The sequence below is a fragment of the Musca vetustissima genome, unplaced genomic scaffold (assembly GCF_032173495.1).
Source record: "Musca vetustissima isolate MV318-11 ecotype Yass unplaced genomic scaffold, APGP_CSIRO_Mvet_v1 utg4859, whole genome shotgun sequence".
Taxonomy (NCBI): domain Eukaryota; kingdom Metazoa; phylum Arthropoda; class Insecta; order Diptera; family Muscidae; genus Musca; species Musca vetustissima.
The window spans coordinates 104,439-129,151 of record NW_026881021.1 but is presented as its reverse complement, the minus strand read 5'-3'; the positions used below and the strand labels follow the sequence as shown (position 1 = coordinate 129,151).

Sequence of the window (24,713 nt, the reverse complement as noted above, 5' to 3'; positions counted from 1 at the left end):
TGGCCAAACGCTAAATTCTGATCTCTACTGTCAACAACTGGACCGTCTGAATATAGCAATTGACCAGAAACCGTCAGAATTGAACTGACCGTTCTATCAAGACAACGCTAGGCACCACACATCTACAACGAGTCGCCAGAAGGAGATTTCGGGAGCTTGGTTGGGAAGTTTTAATGCATCCGCCATACAGTCCGGACTTGGTACCAAGCGACTATCATAATTTTCTTGCATTGCAAAACTTCTTTAATCGACTACTAGAGTTTTTTTCCAAATAGAGAGCAGGACTTCTATGAGAGAGGCATTATGAAGTTATCTTTAAAATTACAATAAATCATACAAAAAAGGGTGCATATTTGTCCCAAATCGGGCATTCCGAAGCATGTTAAATAAAGTCCTACAGTTCATATTAAAATAATGGATTTCTTTTTCCCCAACCTAATGTAATTCTCATTAGGAAAGGTCATACTTCCAGACATATAATAACTTCGTCATTTATGAGCTGTTACGGTAATACTAATAGCAATTTAAATTAAATTAATTTTGGATCGCGTAGCACATTTTTCTAACCTTTTCACAGAGGAAAAACTTTAAGACACGGCCGTTGGCCGGCTAGTTAAGAAATTTTGAAATATGAAATGGAATTTTAATCGATAGGCAAATTTGTCCACCTATAAATAGGAGAAAGTCCGAAGGCCGGTGATTAAATTAAAAAACGACATTAATGTCATTACGATGTTATGAGTTATGAATTTCGAAACTTTAGAGGCCCATATCTCGAAAAGAATGAACTACACCTTTGATAGTAATTAGTCTTTTCCAGAACCTGTAAGAATGTAAAATTTTAAAAAGTAAAAATTAAAGACAAAATAGTAAAAAATATGACGAATAGTCTTGATTTAGATTAGGCGAGTTTACTTGCTGCAAATCTTGTCGTTCTCTTTTGAACTTGTTTCATGCGTCTATACAAGGCAATTCGGTTTCCAAAATATGTTTCTATTTGTTGTTTTTTCACATTTAAATACATATATATAAAACGTCAACAAATACGAAATACACAAAACGAATTGCCAGAAAATTGTCGGTACGAGCAATTTTTTTTCATTTCTATTCCCCTACAAACAAAGACTTGCCGCAAGTAAACTCGCCTAATCTAAATCAGGAAACACTTGAAAGCCTACACCCATAATTTCACAATATATTGAAACCAATAGTTTAAAAATTTGTTCTTGCGGCTAAATTTGGTCGGATATGTGCGAAGCGGCAACACTGACCATAATAGATGTTAATATAACTTATTTGTCGTATATCGATCTACGTATCCCTATTGCATAGAGGGAAACATTGCAAATACATTGCAATATTCTCTTGTAAATAGGTATTTTACGAAAAAATATTATTTATTTAGATAAAAAAATACAAATAATACGATCAAGTATTTTTGCCTTTCATTAGTAAGTGGAATATTATAAAAGATGTTGGGAAAAAGTGAAAGTACTTTTGTAACAAAGACATTTGTTGATTTGTCCGAAGAAGAAAAAATAAAAAGACGATCGGCAGCGGGGAAGCCTGATGGCACTACAACAAAAATAATAAAAAATGTGTATTAATTTGGCAACAAACATTTCTTTAATTTTTTTTCAGAACAATAAACATTTACATTGGCGACAGTCATTTCAAGTTGACCCGACTTGCACGGTTTTGCACAAGTAATTTATTTTGGCCAAGTTTTTTATTAACTGGACAGTAGTAGAAACAACAACAACAGCAAGCATAATGGGAGTACCGAAATTTTTTCGATACATTAGTGAAAGGTATCCTTGCCTTAGCGAATTGGCCCGCGAACAATGTGTAAGTTCCGAACCACCACCAACAACCACTTGTTATTAAAATGTTTTTTTTTTTTTTTTTTGATTGGTATAGGTTCCCGATTTCGATAATTTATACTTGGACATGAATGGAATTATACATAATTGCTCACATCCGGATGATACAAATATCCACTTCAATATCACCGAAGAGGAAATGTTTAAGGATATTTTCAATTATATCGATAAGCTGTTCTTTCTTATTAAGCCACAAAAACTGTTCTTTATGGCCATCGATGGTGTTGCACCACGTGCCAAAATGAATCAACAGCGTAGCCGACGTTTTCGTTCGGCCAAGGAGGCGGAGACATTGGAAAAGTTGGCAGCCAGTCGTGGTGAGGTGCGAGAACATGAAAGATTCGATAGCAATTGTATTACACCCGGTACGGAGTTCATGGATCGTTTGCATGAAGCATTGCGTTATTTTATAAAGAGTAAAATCAGTGCTGATCCTTTGTGGCAAAAATGCCGCGTCATACTGAGTGGTCATAATGTATGTGCTTGAATAGGATTTATTAATTTTATAAAAAACGCTAATTTTTTTTTTTTTTTTTTTTTTTTGTATTCTCTTAGGCACCCGGTGAAGGAGAACACAAAATTATGGATTATATACGTTATTTGAAATCACAAAATGATTTCGATCCAAATACCCGTCATTGTTTATATGGTCTGGATGCCGATTTAATTATTTTGGGATTATGTACACATGAATTACATTTTGTGGTGCTACGCGAAGAAGTTAAATTTGGCAAAAAGAATAAAAAGGCTTCGGTAGAAGAGACACGTTTCTTTTTGCTACACTTGGGACTGTTGCGAGAATATTTGGAATTGGAATTTGACGAATTGAAGCAATATCCAGATTTTGATATTGCTAAACTAATTGATGATTGGGTACTTATGGGTTTTTTGGTGGGCAATGATTTCATACCACATCTGCCATGTCTTAATATATCATCGAATGCCTTGCCATTGCTCTACAATACATATAAAAAAGTTTATCCCAGTTTAGGTGGTAAGTTGGAGAGGGGTATTTTTTGATGTTATAAAGAAATGTTTAATTATAATTATATATTTTTTCTTAGGAAACATAAATGAAAATGGCAAACTAAACTTGGAACGTTTGGAGAAATATTTTGAGGTTTTATCAGAAGTGGAATTTGAAAATTTCCAAGAAAACTATGCCGACTTGAAATATTTTGAAGCAAAACAATCAAAGGTACTATGCTTTTGCTTATATAGATGATACGAAGATTATATAGATGATAAGAAGATTTTTTATATACATACACAAGAACACAATGGCTATATGAAGATTTTCCTGTCTGCTGGATTAGAATACTTTCTGGTCTTCCATATAAGAGATCAGAAAGTCTTAAAATCTAGGAGACTTAAAGACCTTTATATATAGAAGACAAGAAAGTCTTATTGAAAGAGAGAAGTATGGATGTGTCTTTATATAGATAAGATTATCATTTAATATGGATGACGAATAAAAGATATCTCTATATGGATGAGGCCTTGTTATATGGAAGATTAAATGAAAATTATGTGGGAGTCGATAGCGCTTCAAAAAAAAAAAAACGAAGGTCAGGGATCCATCGATATTGGTCCCTATAACGATATTTGGATACAGTCTTTATAACTGATATGTGATTAAAAATTCTGTCGTTATAAACGGTTTTGAATGTTATATTTTATTTATTTTTTGCAGAATGGTATTGATGAAGCCTTTGATTTCGATGTCAGTGAAATAAATAATGAAAAATTAGATGACGATTTGGCAGCCTTAATTGAAAGCAGCAAACAGGTAATTACTTCTTCAGGCATTTCTTGTTTTTCTGTTCTATAATTAAACATTACCATATTTTTAGTTTATGGACGATGACGAAGATTTGTCGGATGATGATGGTCAACATATAAATGATGAATTTGAAAATTATAAACGTAATTATTATATGAATAAATTGAATCAAGAAAATTCCGATAGGTGAGTACAATTCTTCAATCTTCATCAATGTAACCAATTTTTTAAACAAATATCCCTAACACTTTTAGTGAATACAAAAAAGAGCAGGCCATTTGTTATATAACTGCATTGCAATGGATATTGGATTATTATTATCGTGGCGTGCGTTCATGGGGATGGTATTATCCCCATCATTATGCACCATTTATAAGTGATTTAAAGAATTTCAAAGATCATGAAATTAAATTTGATTTAGGCAAACCATTTTTGCCATTTCAACAGGTTAGTTTGAATAATAATCTACCATAACGATAACAAAATAATGTAGATTTCATTTTCCTGATTTTAGTTATTGGCAGTTTTGCCGGCAGCTAGTAAACAATTATTACCCTCAGCCTATAGGGACTTAATGACAAATCCATCTAGTGAACTAATTGAATTTTATCCCGAAGATTTTAAAACTGATCTCAATGGTAAAATAAATGAATGGGAGGCGGTGGTACTAATACCATTTATTGATGAGGTATATTAAACAACAAAAACAAGAAAGTTATAACTAAAAATTTTAAATTAAATTAAATTGTTTTCCCCCTCCCACAGAAACGCCTTTTACAAGCCATGGAAATTTGTGACCAACAATTGACAGCCAGTGAACGAAAACGTAATCAACATGGCCCAATGTTACAATATGATTATACACCAGATTCTCAGGGTCAAGTTCCAGGAATCTATTCTCTAAAGCCATTGTATAATGTCTATTGCACTGAAAAGCCTTTTTGGTCTAAGGATATTATGGTGGCCACGGACACGACGGTTTGTGTTGAATTACCAAATGCAGCAAGACATGTTTTCTTTCCTGGTTTTCCAACTATGAAACATTTAGATTATAAGGTATGTATGGCTTGAACAGAATAGATTTTTTGGTATTATATAGTTTAATTTGGGAACTTTGATATTTTAAAATGAACCCGCGTTTTTTATTTTAATATAGAACAGAAAAACCGCTAGAATTATATTTGAATTATTTGTTATTTTTTAACAAATTTCTGCAAGAACTATTTCATGGATAGGTGTGGATTTTTTCAAGCGCTATCAAAGCATGAGGCGTGGATTTTTTAATAATTTTTTATAGCATAAGGCGTGCATTTTTAAACATTTTATTTTCAACATTTTTAAAGATTTTATATTCAACATTTGAACGTTTTATATTCAACAAAAAAACATTTTATTTTCAAACCTTCAGGCGTGGATTTTTAACGTTTTTTTTTCTAGGACTAAAGTTTCAGTCATGTATTTTTTTTTAAACATTTTTCAAGAACTATCAAAGTATGAGGTGTGGATTTTTAAATTTTTTTCAAGAATTATCAAAGTATGAGGCGTGGATTTTTAAAATATATTTTTCAAGAACTATCAAAGTGTGAGGCTTTGATTTTTTAAACATATTTTTCAAGGACTATCAAAGCTTCAGGCGTGGATTTTTTAAATATTTTTTCAAGAGCTATTAAAGTATGAGGCACGGGTTTTTTTCAAGAACTATCAAAGTATGAGGCAGGGATTTTTTAAATATTTTTTTAAAGACTATCAAAGCAAATATTTTTTACTATAATTCAATACTACAAAAAAATTTAACTCAGTTGTTTTTTTGTCATTAACATTTATTGAATTTTATTTATCTTCTTTTTCTATTCTTTCAGTTCGAAATAAGAGCGGCACGCGTTAAAGTTTTTGACTATCCTAGTCGTAATGAAAATATGATTCTACAACCACAAGCACGTAAAAATTTTGACGACATCTTTACCGTGGCCGAACAAATGCTAAATCAAACCGTTTACATTGGTTGGCCACATTTAGTTAAATCGAAAGTTGTTGGCATTTCGAATCGAGAGAAATATATTGATGTGGATGGCATCAAAGATATGGAACCGAAAATATTTGATTTACATACCAAGGCTGTCAGAGAACAGTAAGTAGATAATTTAGTCATTGATAAATTTTTATGAGTGAAAGGCCTAGTTTTTGTTGGGAACAGTTTTTCATACTTTTTGTAAGACTCTCGTAAACGATTTTTTGTGTTCTTTTTTTTTTGCCTCTTTATAGCTTAACAACACGCATGGGTATTGAATTCCCCGATCTCTCGGTACTTGTACATGTACGTACATATATTGGTTCGTCGTATATTTGCGGTAGCCAAGGCAAGGTGACCCTAAATGAAATGTGGAGTCCAACAACGACGGCATATCCAGCTCATGGTGTTGTTTCCCAAATTGCGGTGCAAAATACTCTATCGAATCAAATTAAAAAAATCGAACAACTATTCCCAGAGAACAGTCGTATTTTCTTTGTTGGAAATCCTTATTATGGCAGCGAAGGTGTGGTAATGAATCCATTGTTGGTCTATGAATGTGGAAGGTTAAAGGGTAAGATTCTTCCTCAAAAACCGGAAGTTAAATTTACTAATTTTTTTTTCGCATTAATTTTATTTTTAGTAAATATAACCGTACTTCCCGAACCGAATTTCTCCGAGGCCAAATATATACAAAGTCAATTGGAAAAAGATTATATAACATCATATCAAGCAGCATCACAAATTGGCATACAAATAAAATGTTTAGCCCGTTTAACGGGTCCCGTTTTGGTAGTGAAGGGAGCACGTCGTCCCAAATCGGATTTGCCCGATAATTTAGCAAAAATTAACATTGGTCTACAATTTAAATATTTCAAATCTCAAGAAGAACTTGTTGGCTACACCAGACGCATGGACAATCAATGGTTTATGTCGACAAAGGCAATTAATCTTATTCAGGATTATATAGAGAAATTCCCAATGGTTGTTGAGTATTTAAGTAATACCTCCGAACGTAGTGAGTTGTTGTTTGAGGAAGACATCTTTCCAAACGATGTGGGTTCAGGGAAATTAGAAGAAATTGCAGCATGGCTAAAGGAACAGCCACATATGAAAGCGGAAAAAATCGCTTGTGGTTCAAAGACCATGGAAAAGGAGGCTGTGGAGAAGATTTTGGAAGCGATTGAAGAATTAAAGGTGCACAGTAAATTTTCTATTACAATGGCAATTAACATTTTATATAACCTTTGACAATACATTTTTTAGACTCTACCAGTAAAGACTGTAAAATTACAAGTTAAGCCACATCTGCTGTTGAAGCCAGATGTTAGTTTGCCCAGCCATTATAAACCAAAAAGATCCATACAATTATTTGATCGGGTTGTTGTGGTTAAGACTACATATATGGTATGCATCATTGCTTTCATTCTTAATGATTTTATTCTTCATTTTATACTGAAACACTCTTCCTGCGCGTTTAGGTTCCTCTCGGTGCCAAAGGCACGGTTATTGGTATATATCCGGTAAGTGATCCAAATCCCGTACGTTTGGAATGTGTCAAGTCTGTGGATAATTTCTATGAAGTACTATTCGATAAACATTTACCGAATGGCCATGATGTACATGGTATTGCAGCACAAAGAGTATATAAAGTTCCAGAATCTTCCGTCCTATTAATATTTACTCAAGGTAATAAATCTTTAAACAAAATTTTATTTCAATAAAAAATTTATATAATTTATCTTGTTTGTTGTGCTATCTAGGCAACAATAATGAACAATTTTACGAAGCCAAATTACAGTTGGAAGAAAGTCGTAACAATTCTTCTTCCATTAAATCAAGAACAAACCAACAACAACAACCTGTAAATAATTCGTATTCAAATGTACCAATGTTGGTGGGCAATCAAGATGTTAAAACGGCCACAACATCACGACAGGTTATACAAAAAGGTAGTAATGATTTTTGGATGCCATCGGCAAATACGAAAATTAAACACACTGGAAATAATGGAGGTGGCGGTGGTGGTATGATGACAACAAATAATACGGTATCGTCATTCTTTAATGCAAATATTGCACCGAAATCACCCAATATGCCAGTAAAAATTTTACAAAATTCAAACACAACACTGGCAGGAGGGCCACCTAAAACATCGGCAGCGCCTATTGTCGTTCCATCCGGATGTCAGGACGATGGTACACATGCCTTAAAATCATTATTAGGTTTAGCAGCAGGTACACACCCACAAATGCCAACATCACCAATTGCTCCTGCATGCAAGGTATGTCCTTTTTATTATTTTTAATTTATTTCCTTTTTCCATTAGCCGTAGAACCGTATAAGGATCAAAGCTCTTATAATTAAAAGAATATCAAATATTTATGATCATTAAAAATACAACCATGCATGTGACACATGCCCTTAAATTAATAAAATACGATGGGAAAAAAGAGTAAAGGTAGTTAATAACCCAGTACCGGCGGCAATCGTTGATGAGATAACAAGCCACGTGTCGTCGAGATCCGGCTGTTCTAGGTGTGAATGCCTTGGCACCTGATCAAGTCAAGACTGATGGAAATCAGTCTCTGACTGACAGGACTGTAGTTCTGGGAGGGGACGACCTACACGGGATCCCTCAACGCTATCCGCGATAGTTAGAGGAGCAGAGTAGGAAAATATTAGACCAGTTAGATAGACTTGTATTGGAAGAGCAATGTGGGGCTACGCATCCGGAGGAACTGCTACTAAATCGCAACGTGGCTGATGATGAGCTGACACCACGGTGATCCCGGCCAAGGGGGATTGTTGTAGCCTAAACGAAGGGAACGTAGACCTTGTTGACCGACCGACTTCAAGTCTGACTCCAACAGGGCCTGTGTCGGCACTTGCCGACAATAAACTTCAGAGGCAATCTGCGACGGAGGCGATGTCCGACGATGGGGGAATCTATCGAGAATCCAGCAACTCGAAGGTTGGAAATGCCCGAGAAGTATCTGATGCGAAGCACAACAAACTTGCTGTTTCTTGTCTTCGCAAATTCGTGGGGCGAGACGCGAATCTGCTTTCAGAGAGGGAGGTTCACCTCGTCAAGGGCAAAATGAGATTTGTAAGGAAGTTCGAAAGAATCTATCCGTAGAGAGGATCTTCCTCCCGATCAAAAATCTCCAAGGGGACCTCTGAATCGAGTGAAGTAGTGGAATCGGCAAAGCCCACTGCATCTGACAAGGGTGCGAAGCCGACTTCTGATCGGTAGCCTAGCTCGAAGCCTAACCCGATTCAAAAGGCAAAGGAAAAAGCTACTGAGAACATCCCGAAACAAAATGTCATCCATAAGGGAAATCAACGTGTGGAGGCCTCTGTCTCAAAGCCCGAATCTGTGCCTAGCGACAAAGGTGAAGCGGTTGGTTCTTTGAGTGGATCCACCAGTGGTCGGAATAGGAATTCTAATTATCACTCTAAAAACGTTCATGAGAGCTCTACGTTTAAAAATTTGATAATCCCTTTGAAAATATCCTTAAACTTCGACTATCGCTTTAAATATATCAGTATTATTCTATATATTCGCTAGGCAGAGATCCCGCTTGAGAAAAAATATGCGAGATGCGGATTCGAATTTTCGAAAGTGGTGGTTGAAAAAAGATTCGTGTTAGGTTATGTTAGGTTTGGGACCGTCAGGTCCAATGTGATTATCCACGAAAAGATAAAGATATGGAGAGATCTATGGGGGGAGCAACGAAGGTGGGATAGAGAGAGATGAGAAGCTTACAAGGAAGTGTGACAAGACAGGTATGAGATAATATCGATGGCTATAGAGATCGGACAGAAGATATATTACGTGTCAAGGTTGCACTTTTCACAACCACTTTAGGTTTCTAATTATGCTGTAGATTAGAGCAGGTTCCGTTGTTGAGAAGACCATGATATCACGGTGTCCTGCATCAAATTCGTCTTAAATACTCCTTATAGCCTTTTTTAAATTCCGTAAAATAAATAAACAAAATATTCTTTTTACGTTTTTCTCTTTCATTCAATTCAAGCCACAATTACCGCAACCACCAACAAGTTGGAGATCTGATGCTCAACGAGTACCACCTCCTCCTGCTCCCTCTCATCCACAAAATAATTTTGCACGTTTATCCTTTTCCCAACCGACATTCAATCAAACGAATGCTCCCATGGCTGTTATAGGTGGCACTGTGGTACCTTTACCCACACCGTCACAAATGTCGTTAGCTGCTATGCCGCCACCGCAAGGACATCTTCAGCCACAAATCCACCACCACCACCAACAACCGCGTGTGCAAACTCAGGTATACACTCAAAGTCAGCATCCGTCACAAGCGTTTGCTTCGAACAGCCTAAATCAAAAAGGTGCATTTATACCACTACAAGTTGCCCGGAAGTCCACCACAGCATCATCTCCAAATAACTGTAACACCACCACCAATGCACCGGAAACCACTGATGATGCCGTAACGAAAAATGTAATTGAAACCGAGTTTCTTCACACAAAACACAAACATTTCAATTTCAAATTTGATTTTAAATTTCAGTTCTCTCAATTATCAGTGACTGCCAATGTTAGTAGTGATTCAGGAAATAACTCAACACAAGCTCAAGCTATGACCTCAACAGACGGCGGAGGCGGCGATACAAATGAGAAAAAGGTAAACAAACCAACATTTTTCGCTACACAGCATTTTGATCAATCACGATCTCTTCTTTTCATTTCATTCTATATTTTCCAGACCACCTATGCCCCTCGCAAGAAACCACCACGTGTTCCCAAAATTGGAGCCAAATTTGATTATGCCTATTAAGTTCAAATGAAGGGAAGTGAAAAGGAGGGGAAGTTCTCCCTCTTTTACATTTATATTGATTTTATAGAAATTTCTTTCTCATCTCAATAAGCCTAAATGTACATTCATGTTCATAGGAAAATGAAAATAATATATATGACTACAGATATCATCATTGTTTATAAATAACGTAGAGCATACAAATTAATAAATAAATTATTTAATGTTGTTGTGTCTACTGCCTAGAAATGATATACTTTGATTTGTAGACAAAATTATAAAAATAAATTTAAAAGGCCTTTTATTTGAATTATTTCTTTTTTTGTGAATTTGCTGGTGTCATATTCCAGGAATAGTATCTTTGCACATTCCACTGATATATTATAGCGGGAGAGCCTCAAATGCTGCCCCGCAGAGCAAATCTGTGAAGCGCATTCGATCATCAGAAGGTCCACAACCTTCACCCAAGAAGACGATGGCTTCGCGTCTGACTGACCCATCTACCTCATATGCGGCTGTCGCTGGGCAACAAACAGGAGCTGGCGTTTACTGTGAAAGGCTAGGCCTTGAGCTTACCTACAAGGTGGATAGCAACTGTAGTGTTTTCCAAACTGAAATCTTCGCGATTTGGAAGGCAGCGGAATCGATAAAAAGTCTGGATGCAGAGATCATTGAACCGGTGACTATCTCTGTGGATAGTCAAACGGCTCTTAAAGTCGTCAAATTCTGTTACATCAAATTTGAGGCCGTCCTCATGTGTAGAACCGCTTTGGAATAACCTTCTTACAGCTATCGGCTGTGTTGGGTACTAGGACAAAAAAAAAAAGCAGACGAATTAGCTAGACGAGGATCTCAATCTACAGATCTAGTAATTGATGTATCAATCAAACCACCTATATGTCACCTTTATCGAAACTTTGAGGCGTTCTTCGGCGAAAGAACTTTGGCACAACGCAATGTGCAATGTGTCAAGATCTATTTGGCAGGTGCAATGTGTCAAGATCTATTTGGCCGACTCTGTCTACAATAAGGACACACTCACTGCTGAACCTGAGCAAAGCTGAAATGAGAATAATGACAGGAATCATTACTGGTTATTGCAATATCAGGGCCTTTACCAGTAATGATGTTACTGATTAATGTAGACTCTGCGCATCTCCTGTGTCGCTGCCCAGTCCTGGCCTACAGACTAGTGGACCTGACGGTCTCAGAGTGCTGCAGCCTAATTAGTGACTGCACATCCCCAAACCTGACCTAACCTATATTATAGCGCCAAATTTCAAACATTTATTATTTTTATCTGAAGAGTGATTTATTTGTTTGCGACGCAAATTTTCTTGTGCTTTAGTATATCTATTTGACTTAGATACAACTCTTGACAGCATATCGTACAGTTGTATTTGATTTTATTCTTATTATTACCGATATTTGAGGATGTAGTGGCAGATTCTGTGTTCTTTTTGTCTTCATGTGTTCCAGAGGATTGATGACGGTTTTTACAAGCTGAAATAAAAAAAATTAATTAATTACAAAACAAACGTGTATCTCCCTATCAAAGTGTTGCTATCTCTTCAAAAATATTGTTGAACACTCTATGGTTATATCTTCGATAAACCCTCTAAAAATATTATTAAAAAGACCTCGCTTATAGCTTCGATAATCGCTCTCATAATATTCTTAAAAACTCAACGCTTAGAGCTTCGATAATCCCTCCACAAATATTCCTAAAAAAATATTCCTTAGATATAAATTAAAAAAATCCACATTTGTAAGCCCGATAATCTGCCTAAAATTACTCTGAAAATCTACACGGTTATAGCTTCGATAATCCCTTTAAAAATATTCGAAAACACTTCATGCTTAGAGCAACAATAATCCCTCTAAGAATATTCCAAAATCTCCACACCTATAACTTCGATAATCCCTCTAAAAGTAATCTTCAAAACATCATTAGAGCTTTGAGAATCCCTTCAAAAAATACGCTTAGAGTCTCGACAATCCATTTAAAAATATTCTTAAAATGTTCACACTTATATCATCGAGAATCCTTGTAAAAACCCTACTATTAGAGCTCACATAATCCTTCTAAAAATATTCCTAAAATGTAAACGCTTGTACATCCGATAATACCTCTAAGATTGTTCATAAAAACTTCATCACTATAACTCCGATGATCGTTCAAATATATTGATAAAAATTCCACTTATAATCTATCTAAATTTCTAGTTAAGAACTGGATGCCTTTATTTCCGAATAATCCCTTCAAAAATATTCTTGAAAACTCGGGATAAAAATGTACGCTTATAGGTCCAATAATCCATCTTTAAATATAGTAAAATCTTAGCTTGTAACTCGAATAATTGCTTTAAAAATATTCATGAATAATCTACCCTCATCCCTCCGCACATATTCAGCCATATTCTGGACATTGTTCTCGCTTGTGAACGATTTTTCGCTTTCACATTCTCGCCATATTCTGAATAAATAGGGAGAAGTAAAAATGCGAGATGCGGATTCGAATTTTCGAAAATGGTGGTTGAAAAATAATTCATGTTACCATATTGTAATTTAAATTCTAATGTTATTAAATTTTGTATTATTTTTCAATATTTCACATCAATTTTAAGGGAGCTGACCACAAAAATTTAAGTATTAAATATTTTTATGAAAAAATTTTATATGCGAGAAATCTCCCTAGCAAATACCCACAATAAGGCTGAGCAATTAAAAGTAACAATTTCTTTAAAAAATCAATAAATCAAATATTGAAAACATATATAAGTTAAATTACATTCGGGCAACACACATTACAATTTAAATTGCAATATGGTAACACGAATCATTTTTCAACCACCATTTTCGAAAATTCGTATCCGCATCTCGCAGTTTTTGCTTCTCCCTATTTATTCGGAATAAGACGAGAATGTGAAACCGAAACATTTTTTACATGCGAGAAATCTCCCTAGCGAATATCCAGAACAAGGCTGAATAGGATTTCCAATGCGTTTAATTTGTCGTTTTTGAGTTAAAAATATGCATACAACCATTTATAATATTCATAATTGCCATTGAACGACTTTTGTGGAGATATTTTTCATAAAAATATTGAATACTTATATTTTATTAGTCAACTCCCTTTAAATTTATTAGCGAAAATTTTCGCACAAAATGTCATCACATTCTCCCACTCTATTTAACCCAAAATAAATAATTTTTCCCCAAAATGGATTTTTTCGCTTTCGAACTTGATTCAGAATAGGAGGAAAATGAAAATGCGAAAAAAATCGCTGCGAGTTCTAGTTCAGAATAACTTTAAAGGTAAGAGCGAACAAATGCAGGGTCAATTGATGTGCAGAATAAAGCTGATAATGACTACGAATCAAGATGTTGAGCAATCTCATCATGTATAATAGGGTCGCCCGCAAAAAAGGATAACTTCACATCTCCGACGTTGATTTATGGCGTTTTCATGTACTCAATATTTATTCATTTATTTAATTCCTTTGAAATTGAAGGTATATAGGAATTCTTCGCGTCACATAATGGTGGGTACATAGGATCTTCCCCTGGTTTTCCTTTTAATGCTGCCAGACAAGGTTGCGCAAAAACATTTGCATGGACGTACGCATGAATTTTACGAAATGAATTTTTTCAAGTAAATTTATGTTTGCAACAGCGATTTTTTCCATTTTGCACTTAAAAACCCCAAGGCTAATACCTACGACAATTCCTCTAGAAATTGATCACAAAACTCTCACGCTTATAGCTCTTACAATCCCTCTAAAATTAGATTCAAAGCTCTTTCGATGATCCGTTTGAAAATATTTATACGATATTCTCTTACAATAATAACCTATCAATATCCTATAGCTCCTCCCAATCCCCTCACTGTTGTTTCCCCCCCCATCACCTATTAAGTCCATTTTTTACTTACTTTGTTTATGTATTAGTTTCTCAATGACATTGAAATCCATTTCCATATCACAATAGCTACATGTCCATGTATGTTGGCTCAATTCATTATCCATATTTATACACCACTGTTGTTCTTGGAGGCTATAATATCGAATAAAATATGTTAAATTAAATTAATTTATATATATATATCGACGCCTCCGAAGAATAGCATGCTAAGTCTGAAAAGAGAGTTTTTTCAGCAGAAGCTCTCAAAGTATGGAAGTTTTTTAAATCTTACGTGCCATGCTAAGTACATTTTTGCTTATAACTTTGTTTGGATTGGCCGATGATTACCAAAATTTCAGAGAATTTAAATTAAGGATCGTAGTATCTAAAAACGTAAAGAACTTTAAAACATGTTAAGTCGGTTTAGCATACTATGGTTCGGAGGCGTCGATATATATATATATATATATATTAAAAAAAATCTTACTTACCAATTATAAATATAATTTTCGGAAATATTAATGCCACCTTTTTCCATGTTCGCTGTCATTTCATAATCTTTAGCAAATGGATTGATTTTCGAATTGTTTACATCCTCCATTGGCTGGTGGTTATATAAATTCTTTAGATCGGCAGGCAATAAACGTTTTATAGTATAGGCAACATTGAGGCTCATGAATTTTATCAAATCATACCATAAATCTTCTTGTAATTGTTTATTGTCGGGCAACTTCCTTTGGTGTTCGACACTTAACTCCAAATCTAAATAAAAACCATGAATAAATATTTTATAAATTAAATATAAAATTTTTAAGAATTTTTCAAAATCACCTGTTAATTTATCCATTAACAACCTGTTCCACAGTCTTCTTAATTTAATGGCTCTACAGAGTAGTTCACAACCCACTTCGGGTGTGGGAAATTCCAAACATAACCATGAATCACAAACTATCCGTGTAATTGAGGCATTTGTTTCAACACTATAGGAAAACAATAGCAAACACTGGGCAGCCGGCATGCGAATACAATTCATTAAATAGGGTTTGGCTGTTTCCAATAGATTTCTATAAGGGGAAAAGAAATTTATTTTTTTACATTATAGGTGACTGGGTAACCTTCCCTAAAAACTTACTGGTAACACAGCACCTGATGAGCTTCACTCAATGGCTGCTTTGGTAGATAATATGCTGGCTTTTCCAATATATCGCTATCGCTCAACTTTAATATGTCAAAACATTTGGCAAAATATGAATTGGGATGTATGGAAATGAATGGCTTCAGAAAGGTATGGAAAAATTGTTGCGTTCCGCCTTTGCAATAATTAAATTCATCAGATATTGCAATTTGAGGATAAAATCCACTCACAATCACCAATTTTAGTAAAAGCACATCACGTAGTTTGTCGGTTTTGGAGGATTTAAGAAGAACCTGAGAAAGATAAAACACAATATACATATAAAGAAAAGAGTCTTAAAAGGGAAATATGATGAACCTTACCTCCAACTTCGCGGCATCATTGTACAAACGAAAATCAACATCCCGTATATCATCATCAGCATTATCAAAATCTTCTTCAGCATCGTGACTGTGATGTTTTAGTACTTTACGTTTTCTTGGCTCTTGATATTTCTGTTTACGTTTAATGGCCTTCAACATGCGAACTTCACCGTGACGTTTTGCTCTTTCCGAACTAGTTAAATTGTCTTCCGTAGATTTGTTAGCGGTCATGTTACATGTTTCCAATATGTTTTGAAATTGATTTCGTAATTTGGTAATTTCATAGAATCTACAAAAAAATTGAGAATTTTAGTTTTCAAGAATATATTTTTTACAGGTTGGATATAAAAAGGAACTGTACATGTGATGTTTTTGTCAGGGATTATCTGAGAAATAAACGTAATGTTTTTTTAACCCTATCAACCTTATTCTGGATATTCGCTAGGGAGAGATATCGCTTGTGAAATTTTTTCGCATTTCATGTTCTGAATAAATAGTGAAAAGCAAAAAATGCGAGATAAGGATTCGAATTTTCGAAAATCATTTCAAAAGTCAAAGTAAGTACAAATTGGATTTAATGGTCGATGTTTGAACACAACCTGGACCTCTCTTTAGCCAATTGTCCTTCTCTCGACGACGTTAATGCAAGCCTGGAAGGCAGTCGGATCTTCTCCTCAATCTTCTAGAGGAAACAGGCTCCTTCCGCCTTAGTCAGGAGAGCATCCCAAATCAGCTCTGGGACGAGGATGACATCATGGAAACTACGGTGATAAACACGGTAGCAACCATGGTGTCTCCTCTGAAGCAAGGAGGGTCCTCCCAGTTGCTGACTAGGGATGTAAACCCTGGCGAGGTTGATGATCTCGACTCAGTCTCCACGGCCTGCAGTGACGTCGCGAGACTACTCAGGCTGTTGGCTGTCGAAACAGATGCTGGCACCGATGAGACTCCCATCGTTAAGATGGATGACTCATCAGTACCATTATCTACAAGACAAGCCGACGCTAAGGAGATCGCTGCCAAGAAAATGTATCGGAGAGCAGTAAATTACTGTAAACGATACATCGGACGGGACAGCGACTCCAACACGGGGAAGGGGTTCCTGTTAATCAAGAGGAACCTCAAACTCAATAGGAAGTTCTCTAGGAACTATCCTGATGATATTGAGAGGGACTTCTTGATTGATAGGATCCCCCGACCCAGTACTAGGACCACAGCGGTAGTCCCATCCAAGAAGGAGAAAGCTGTTGATGGCCCTGGTACATCCAGGAAGCTGATGCCTGAGACGTCTAAGCTCTGAGCACCCCCAAAGGGTAAACTGAGGACTGAGACGTCCCAGGCATCAGAATCCACAAAGACAGAAGGCATGGCCGACTTCGACATGAAGGAGAGCCCGTAACAAGGCCTCCAAGAAGACCGATAAGGCACAACCGCCCTCTGTCAATCCACCTTCTGCCGAATTGCCAAAGCTGACAGCCAAGGCGGTGACAATTGGGCAGTCGCCAGTGGATAAACAGAAGGTAGCGGACGCGAAGCAGGTGCCTGTGTCTGTTTGGCATACCTCTGCAGTAGTTCCTACCCCGGGTGCCAAATCTCGGCCACAGCCCACGGCTGTCAAGAGAATGAGGTCCTTGGAGGAGCAACAACCTGCTGCAAAGAGGCCCACGCAGTCGTCGGCCGTACAGAGCTCTGCTTCGTTTGCGTCGGTGGTAGCGTCGAAGGAGAAACCTGCCAAGAGCAGCGATTGTGGGTGAAAACCAAACACGCTGTCTCGAACGGCGCAAAGCGACTCTGCTGATTCGAAAGAGGTACCGGAAGATCTGCGGGTAGCGATCATCGACCGAGCTGACCCCGACGGGTTCATCAGTGTGGATAGACAGTTATCTGGTCGACAGTTATCTGAAGGACATCTTCCTATCCGACAAGGTTGATCGAGAGAGCCTGCGGTTTGGCCTCACCTCCTCTTACAAAGGGGTAAAGGTTGTTGATTGTCGCACTAAGGAGACTTCAGATTTCCTTAAGAAGACAATCAAGAGCCTGGACCCCCTTTGGGAGGGTGGCTGCTGTAGCGGTCCGAGAGATACCGAGCGATATGGTAACCTCAATGTTTATCCCAAAACCTTTCAAGGGGCTGGAGAAGACACTGAGGTTATCGAAGAAGCAGAACGATGGCCTTCAGATGAGGAGGTGGAGAATCCTCGCCTCATTTGAAAGGAACGGCGGTGTAGTCGCGAAGTTCGCTACCGATTCTGCGGGAGAGGAGTACTTGAAGAAGAACAAGGGTGAGATTGTTGATGGAATGGGGAAACTTTGTTTCCGCCTCCCAACTCCAAAACAATAAGCATTATTACACTTTTCGACAAATTTTTTGGGGGGTGAAAAATTCGTATATACCTTCAAGGAATTAAGTAAATGAATATACATTGAGGATGAAAGTCCTTGGAGAGTATATGAAAACGCCATAGATCAAAGTCGTAGGTATGACGTTATCATTTTTTGCGGGCGACCCTATTATACATGAAGAGATTGCTCAATATCTTGAATTGTAGTCATTATCAGGCTTATTCTGCACAACAATTCACCATGACTTTGTTCGCTCTTCCCATTAAAGTTATTCGCGTTTTCATTTCCCTCCTATCCTGAATCAAGTTCGAAAGCGAAACAACCGCTTTGGGGAAAAATTAGTTTTTTTGGATTACAGAGAGTGGGAGAATGTGATGAAATTTTGTGGGAAAATGTTCGCTAATAAATTTAAAGGGAGCGGAATTTTTCGCTTTGGAACTTGATTCTGAATAAGGGGAAGGTGAAAATGAGAAAAAATGCGATGCGAGTTCTGGTTCAGAATGACTCTTAAGGGAAGAGTGAACAAATTCACGGTCAATTAATTTAATTAAATCGCAGATTTCTTCTCTTTTGATTCGTTGTATCTTAGACATCGTTCAATGCTGGTTTTGCCATCATAAAAAATGTTCTGTGACAAAGCGTGGCAATTTTAAGAATATTTTACTGAGATTATCGAAATTTTTATGGAATGATTTTTACAATATTTGTAGAGGATATATAGCCCCCGAATATTTGAAGAAATGAATTTTTGAAGAAATGTTTAATAAGCGTAGATTTTCATGTATAAAATTTGCTCTGCTAGAGAAGTCTAGAAGGGTCTATTCATTTAATGTATCGAAATTTAGATTAGTTGGCCAAGATTCATGTAAGTTGAAGAACATTCAGCCTAATAGAGGATGTTCCAATCTCTTTGAAGAACAGAAGGTTCTCTAGTATCATAGGAGACCAAAAGTTATTTTAGTGCATAAATTAGGATAGACATACAGGGGATTCAGCCCTAGTTAGCATATATGTCATCCAAACCATCCTGCTTTTGCTTTATATCTGATAAAGAAAACACATTCTCCATTTGACGACCTGAGTGATATTAAAATTATAAAAAAAAAAACATTATTAAAAACTTACCTCTGTTCCTCAATGCCCAATTTATGACACCATTTTCGTGTACTCTCTCGATTTTCCCACTTAAGCAATAGCCATTCATGATAGGCTCTTAGCAATGTAAATATATCCCCTTGATCAGATTCAAAAGATGCACGAGCTTCCTGGGCATTGAAAAAAAGAAAAAACAATTCATTAAAAAATAAACTCACAGAAATAACCGATTGTTATCATCAAACAAACCTCACACTTGGGATCTGTATATGCACGATTTGTAAATGGATTTTGTACACTCATCACAGCGGCCAATGTTAAAATCTTCTCGACATCGGGAAATACACAACCCATTAATAACATTTTACCAATTGTTATTTCAACGGGTAAATTCGATAACGATTTGCCCAAGGCAGTAATTTTTTCATCTGGCGTAAAAGCGTTCTGAAAGACAGATATTGTAATATGAATAAATACCATTATTAGGATATATATTCAAATTAGTAATTTGTATTATTACATGCTGCTTTAGACCCAATATTGTTTGTTCAATACTCTCTTCATCCGGCGATTCTATAAAAGGAAATTGCCTTACATTTGGCAAACCCATCGATACCATTTGTAATAGTATCGAATCGAGTGGTACGCGAAATATTTCCGGTGTAGGATATGCTTCAAAGGAGGCATATTGTTTTTCGCTAAATAAACGGAAGCAAGTCTGTGGGGCAGAAAAAACAATTAAATAACACTGAAGAAATTATTTGCACTGCCCTATATTATATATTACCCCTGGTCCAGTACGACCAGCACGACCTTTACGCTGTTCAGCAGATGATTTTGAGACCCAAAATTCTTTCAATCGCTGACCCTTACATGAGGCATCATATGACATCTCCTTGACCTTGCCCGAATCCACCACAAATCGTATTCCATCCACAGTCAATGATGTTTCCGCAATATTTGTGGACACAATACATTTACGCATACCTTCGGGTGCATAATCGAACACCTATTGGAATTAGCTTTAAAAGTTAGGAACATTTTAACATTTTGCACCTTGTTTTTGAATACCTTATCTTGTTCAGCCAACGATAGACCACTGTGCAGAGGTAATATAATCCAATGAGACTGTTGCTCTGCATATTCTTTGGCTGCATCGCAAACTGTGGTTATTTCATTGACTCCACTAACAAATATCAATACATCACCACGTTCACTAGCTGTAAAATATAGCGGGGTTTTATACTTTCTAATTTGGGAGAAGATCAGATACTATTATCGATGAAGAAGCAACAACTTAATTTCAAATCACAAGAATACCAAATGTCCATATTTTTATAAAAAAAAAAAAATAACGAGATCCAAACGCCTCTTATTTACATAGAAGATTTAAGGACTTTCGTGTCCCACTAAAGGCCAGACGTTCTTTAAGTCTCATGTAGAATTATTTCGAGAAAATGTATCTTTTAATATATTGTTGTATATACAGTCGAAATCACTTATAACAGGAGTCAATGGACCGGCGAATTGTTTCGCTATAAGCGATATCAAATACCGTCGTTGCAACCTATATGTCGGTATAAACGATATCGAGAGTCTAATATTTTCTTCTTATACATACTTGAATATTTCTCATCGATAAGACTCAAAACTTGTACAAATGGTGCTGGATCCAAACGACCGCTAGATTTTTGTGACCGAGATGACGATGCTGATGAGGTTTTAGCTTGTAACTCCAATGTGGGTGGTGGCATATAAACAGTTTTTATTGGATATAAACGACCAGGCACCTGCAGTAACTTGGCTCCCTCATCTTTAAAGTAATTATGAAATAGTTCAACATTAATGGTGGCTGACATAAGTATTAACTTCAAATTTGGTTTGGCACGCAGCAGACACTTGGTGACGCCCAGCAAGAAATCTCCATATAAATTACGTTCATGAATTTCATCGAGTATTAGAACATCATATTGCTCCAAATTGCATTCCATGGCTAGCTGCCAAAAAATGGAAAAAGGAAAACACAATATTCTTCAATTTATTTGTATTGCATTAAGAAATATACCCATTTACTTACTTGTCTCAGTAGCAAGCCTTCGGTAATGAACAAAATATTGGTATGTTGTGTTTTATTTTTCTCAAAACGAATTTGGAAACCCACCGTGGAGCCATAATCATCCAGCATTTCGTGAGCAACACGTTTTGATAGAGAGATACATGCCAGACGACGGGGTTGGGTACATGCTATAAATTGGGCATGTTATAATAATAAATTAAAAGTAGGATTTGTTATCTATCATCTTACCAATACTCTTATAACCAAATTCATATAAATATTGTGGAACTTGTGTCGATTTACCACAACCTGTATCACCGGCAATAATTAGAACATTTGTTTCATCCAGCGCCTTCTTTAGAGCATCTTTGTACTTAAAGATTGGCAAGTTTTGTTGAGTTTTTCTTAGCTTTTTGATTTTAGCAAAACGTTCTTTTTGTTTAAAGTCCAAATAAATGAGCATAATTTCTTGTAATTGTTTTTCACGTAATGCTGTGACAATGCCACCCTCCCCACCTCCACTACCACTTGAGTATTTTCCATGCTGTTCGGAGAAATATCTATTTTTCTTTGCCTCTGCATTCAATCGAATGGGAATACAGTGAAGTTTATTGGTTTTAGTTGACGTTGACGATGTTGAGGTCGGCACTTCATCTTCGAGGGGTTGTGGTAATATTGGTTGTCCCATATTTTTCAACATAGCTTCATATTTATTAACAAATTTCCAAAAATCATTACGATCTTCAATAATGGAATTACGTTGATCACTGCTCAGCAATAAATGTTCAAAAGCCGATTTATGATCACAAAATGAAAAATCAATTAAATTAGTCATTTTGGGTTCCGAGGGTGGACGATCACTGCGATGTTTAGTTTTTGACTTATCCATTTTGTTGTAAATAGTATATTATCTGTAGGAAGGATTGAAAAAGCGCAGCAATTTAATAGTGCTACCGAAAACAGGAAAAAACAAAAAAAGTAAATATCATTCGTTTTGTTAGCCTGTGCAATTTCCAGTCGAAGAAGAAAGTATTTGGGCGCCAAGCGTGGGATATAGAATTAGAATTTTTATAGTTTTCCACTGAAGCGAAGTGGCACTTAAAAAAATAAATCAAATGTAATGTTTAGTATAAGAGATCAAAGGAAAATTGTAAATAAATACATTGTTTGGAATAAGCGATCAAAACAAACTAAAAAAACAACAGCTGTAAATTAAAATAGGGCTACCAACTGGCTAAGTATGTAAAATCTTAAGGTAAGGTCACATCAGGCAAATTTTGACAAAAAGTGTCAAATATTTCTTTGCCACAATCTGACCATGACCAGCAATGGCAAACAAAAAATCAGCTGAAAACAAAAGTAATGTGAACAACTAAAGGCAAATATTTGCTGTTTTTCGGGCAAACATTCGGTTCGTTCGTTTACTTTCCCAGTAACATTTTCTCAGTACGAAATTCTCGTTCTCAGGAAAGGAAAATTTGCAAAAAGTAAACGAACATCTAGTCAAAAAACTGGGGTTTGGTCCCCGATTTTTTTGAAAACTGCCTAAAAGTAGAACTTGGGTCCATTATGGTCCCTCTCCAATCCTGAATCAAATGATAGACCACAAATTGCCCTTTTCCAAAATGGTGCAATATGTGGCTGTATTTGTTTTAGATCAAAAGATATGGGTCTTAAAAGCCTACAAAAACAAGGAAATTCTGTCCCGTAGCCGGTGTTGATATCTTTCCATAAGATAAAGTGTTAAAACCCCGGCCGAAGGCCGGCCACCCCGAGGACTATTCTATTTGAAAGAAGATACTGTAGCGTAGGCGCTGTAGGTATGTGTCCATAGGAGAAAGTCTTAAAAAACCGGCCGCACCGGCCATCAAAAGAAAAAAAAAACATTTTGATTAAAGGAGATTCTGTCATGTAGAAAAAATTCCTTGTTTTTATAGGGTTCTAAGGCCCATATATTTTGATCGACAACATATATTGCCACATATCGCACCATTTTGGAAAGGAAAAATTGTAATCTGTCATCGGGATCCAAAACCCAGTTCTTTGACTGCATATTTAAAACGGTTTAAGATAAGCCCATCATAGTCCATCACCACTCAATGGAAAGGTATTTTTTAAGCATTAAAATGATAGCCATTTTATATTAACCGGATATAAATAAATTATTTATTTTGTCATTTAATTTTTTCTTCAGTGTATATTGAAAAAATCTTCCCATATTTTTACAACCCGACAACAAATCAGGTGTTCGCTCAAAAACAGCTGTTGTGTCGGTCTTTTTTTCATTGTTCATTTGTTATTGTTGTGTTTTTTATTGAACTGATAAGACGTACGAAATATTCGCCAACCAAAATACCAATACGAGGAGGAAATTATAACGCGCATTATTCCGACGATTCCGACAAAGATCATAATAACGCGGCGGCACACCAACAATCGAATGCAGAAGCGAGTGAACAAATTGTAGTTAAAAAAATAGACCCGAAAGTTATGTAAAACGTTTGAGAGACGGGAAACGAACGAACGCGATGGCAACATAAAAGGACAACAACAAATGCGAAAAGAAATTGCTTAAAAAATTGAAATATAAAAAATATTTGGAAAATTGCATGCATCCAACAATTTATTTATCGTGAGTGAGTGTTGTGATAAAAACAATGAAAGCGAAAGTTTTTTGTTTGTAATAACTATGCATTTGGCAGCGTCACAGTGTGTTTGTGTGGGTGATTGTGCATAGCATGTCGAGTTGTGTTATATTTTGCAATGATTTCAATCAAATAGTGTCTGATGTCTGACGAACCAAAGGATATTGTATGCAATTGATGTGATCCATTCCATAATCCTTTATATCGAGAGAGATAAATGCCATGATTTCATCAAGAAGAACTAGTGTAATAATCATCAGCCAATTAAATGACATAAATGACATAGGCTATCTATATCTTCTATGCCAAATTTTTTAAGTGATTTGTGAAATTATTCAATACTTGGCGCGTTTTTGTTTTGTTTGGTATTTCATTTTTTGTTGTTCAATTTTGTGATTATTTTTGGGAATTTCTTCTCAGGCTAAACAAAAAAAAATATTGTCTCATGACCACTCACTACTGCCTTTTTTGTAATCACTATTACCAACGTGTCGTCGTCGTAATCGCCACATGAATGCCGAGCCAAAGGCCAAACATAAACACAAAGAACTAGTTTTTCTTTTTTTTTTGGTTTTGTTTCCTTCCTATCTCTTCCTTTCGTTTGTTTGTTTTGTTTATAACCAAAAACAGCAGCAAAGTGAACTTAAAGGCCATTCACCAATACCGCACCAACTATCGTCGTCACCGCCGCCACAACA

The 24,713-nt window shown here is 36.1% G+C and overlaps 2 protein-coding genes across 2 annotated transcripts; one reads left to right on the top strand and one right to left on the bottom strand.

Moving 5' to 3' along the window:
• The first annotated feature begins 1,772 nt into the window (after positions 1 to 1,772).
• LOC133327090 (5'-3' exoribonuclease 1) lies at positions 1,773 to 10,497 on the top strand. Its single transcript, XM_061535666.1, has 18 exons — positions 1,773 to 1,848; positions 1,921 to 2,358; positions 2,439 to 2,877; positions 2,948 to 3,081; positions 3,577 to 3,672; positions 3,737 to 3,852; positions 3,921 to 4,113; positions 4,181 to 4,354; positions 4,432 to 4,722; positions 5,526 to 5,794; positions 5,929 to 6,248; positions 6,318 to 6,871; positions 6,941 to 7,081; positions 7,156 to 7,363; positions 7,438 to 7,958; positions 9,715 to 10,161; positions 10,231 to 10,344; positions 10,426 to 10,497. The coding sequence occupies exons 1-18, from the start codon at positions 1,774 to 1,776 to the stop codon at positions 10,495 to 10,497; spliced, it is 4,602 nt and encodes a 1,533-aa protein (XP_061391650.1). The 5' UTR covers position 1,773.
• A 1,291-nt stretch (positions 10,498 to 11,788) lies between these two features.
• LOC133327089 (probable ATP-dependent RNA helicase DHX34) lies at positions 11,789 to 22,259 on the bottom strand. Its single transcript, XM_061535665.1, has 13 exons — positions 21,620 to 22,259; positions 21,392 to 21,558; positions 20,936 to 21,311; positions 20,386 to 20,534; positions 20,102 to 20,323; positions 19,835 to 20,032; positions 19,564 to 19,758; positions 19,345 to 19,484; positions 15,877 to 16,165; positions 15,512 to 15,807; positions 14,871 to 15,443; positions 14,411 to 14,532; positions 11,789 to 11,979 (listed from the first exon to the last, which is right to left on the bottom strand). The coding sequence occupies exons 1-13, from the start codon at positions 22,257 to 22,259 to the stop codon at positions 11,789 to 11,791; spliced, it is 3,558 nt and encodes a 1,185-aa protein (XP_061391649.1).
• Between the last annotated feature and the right edge of the window lie 2,454 nt (positions 22,260 to 24,713).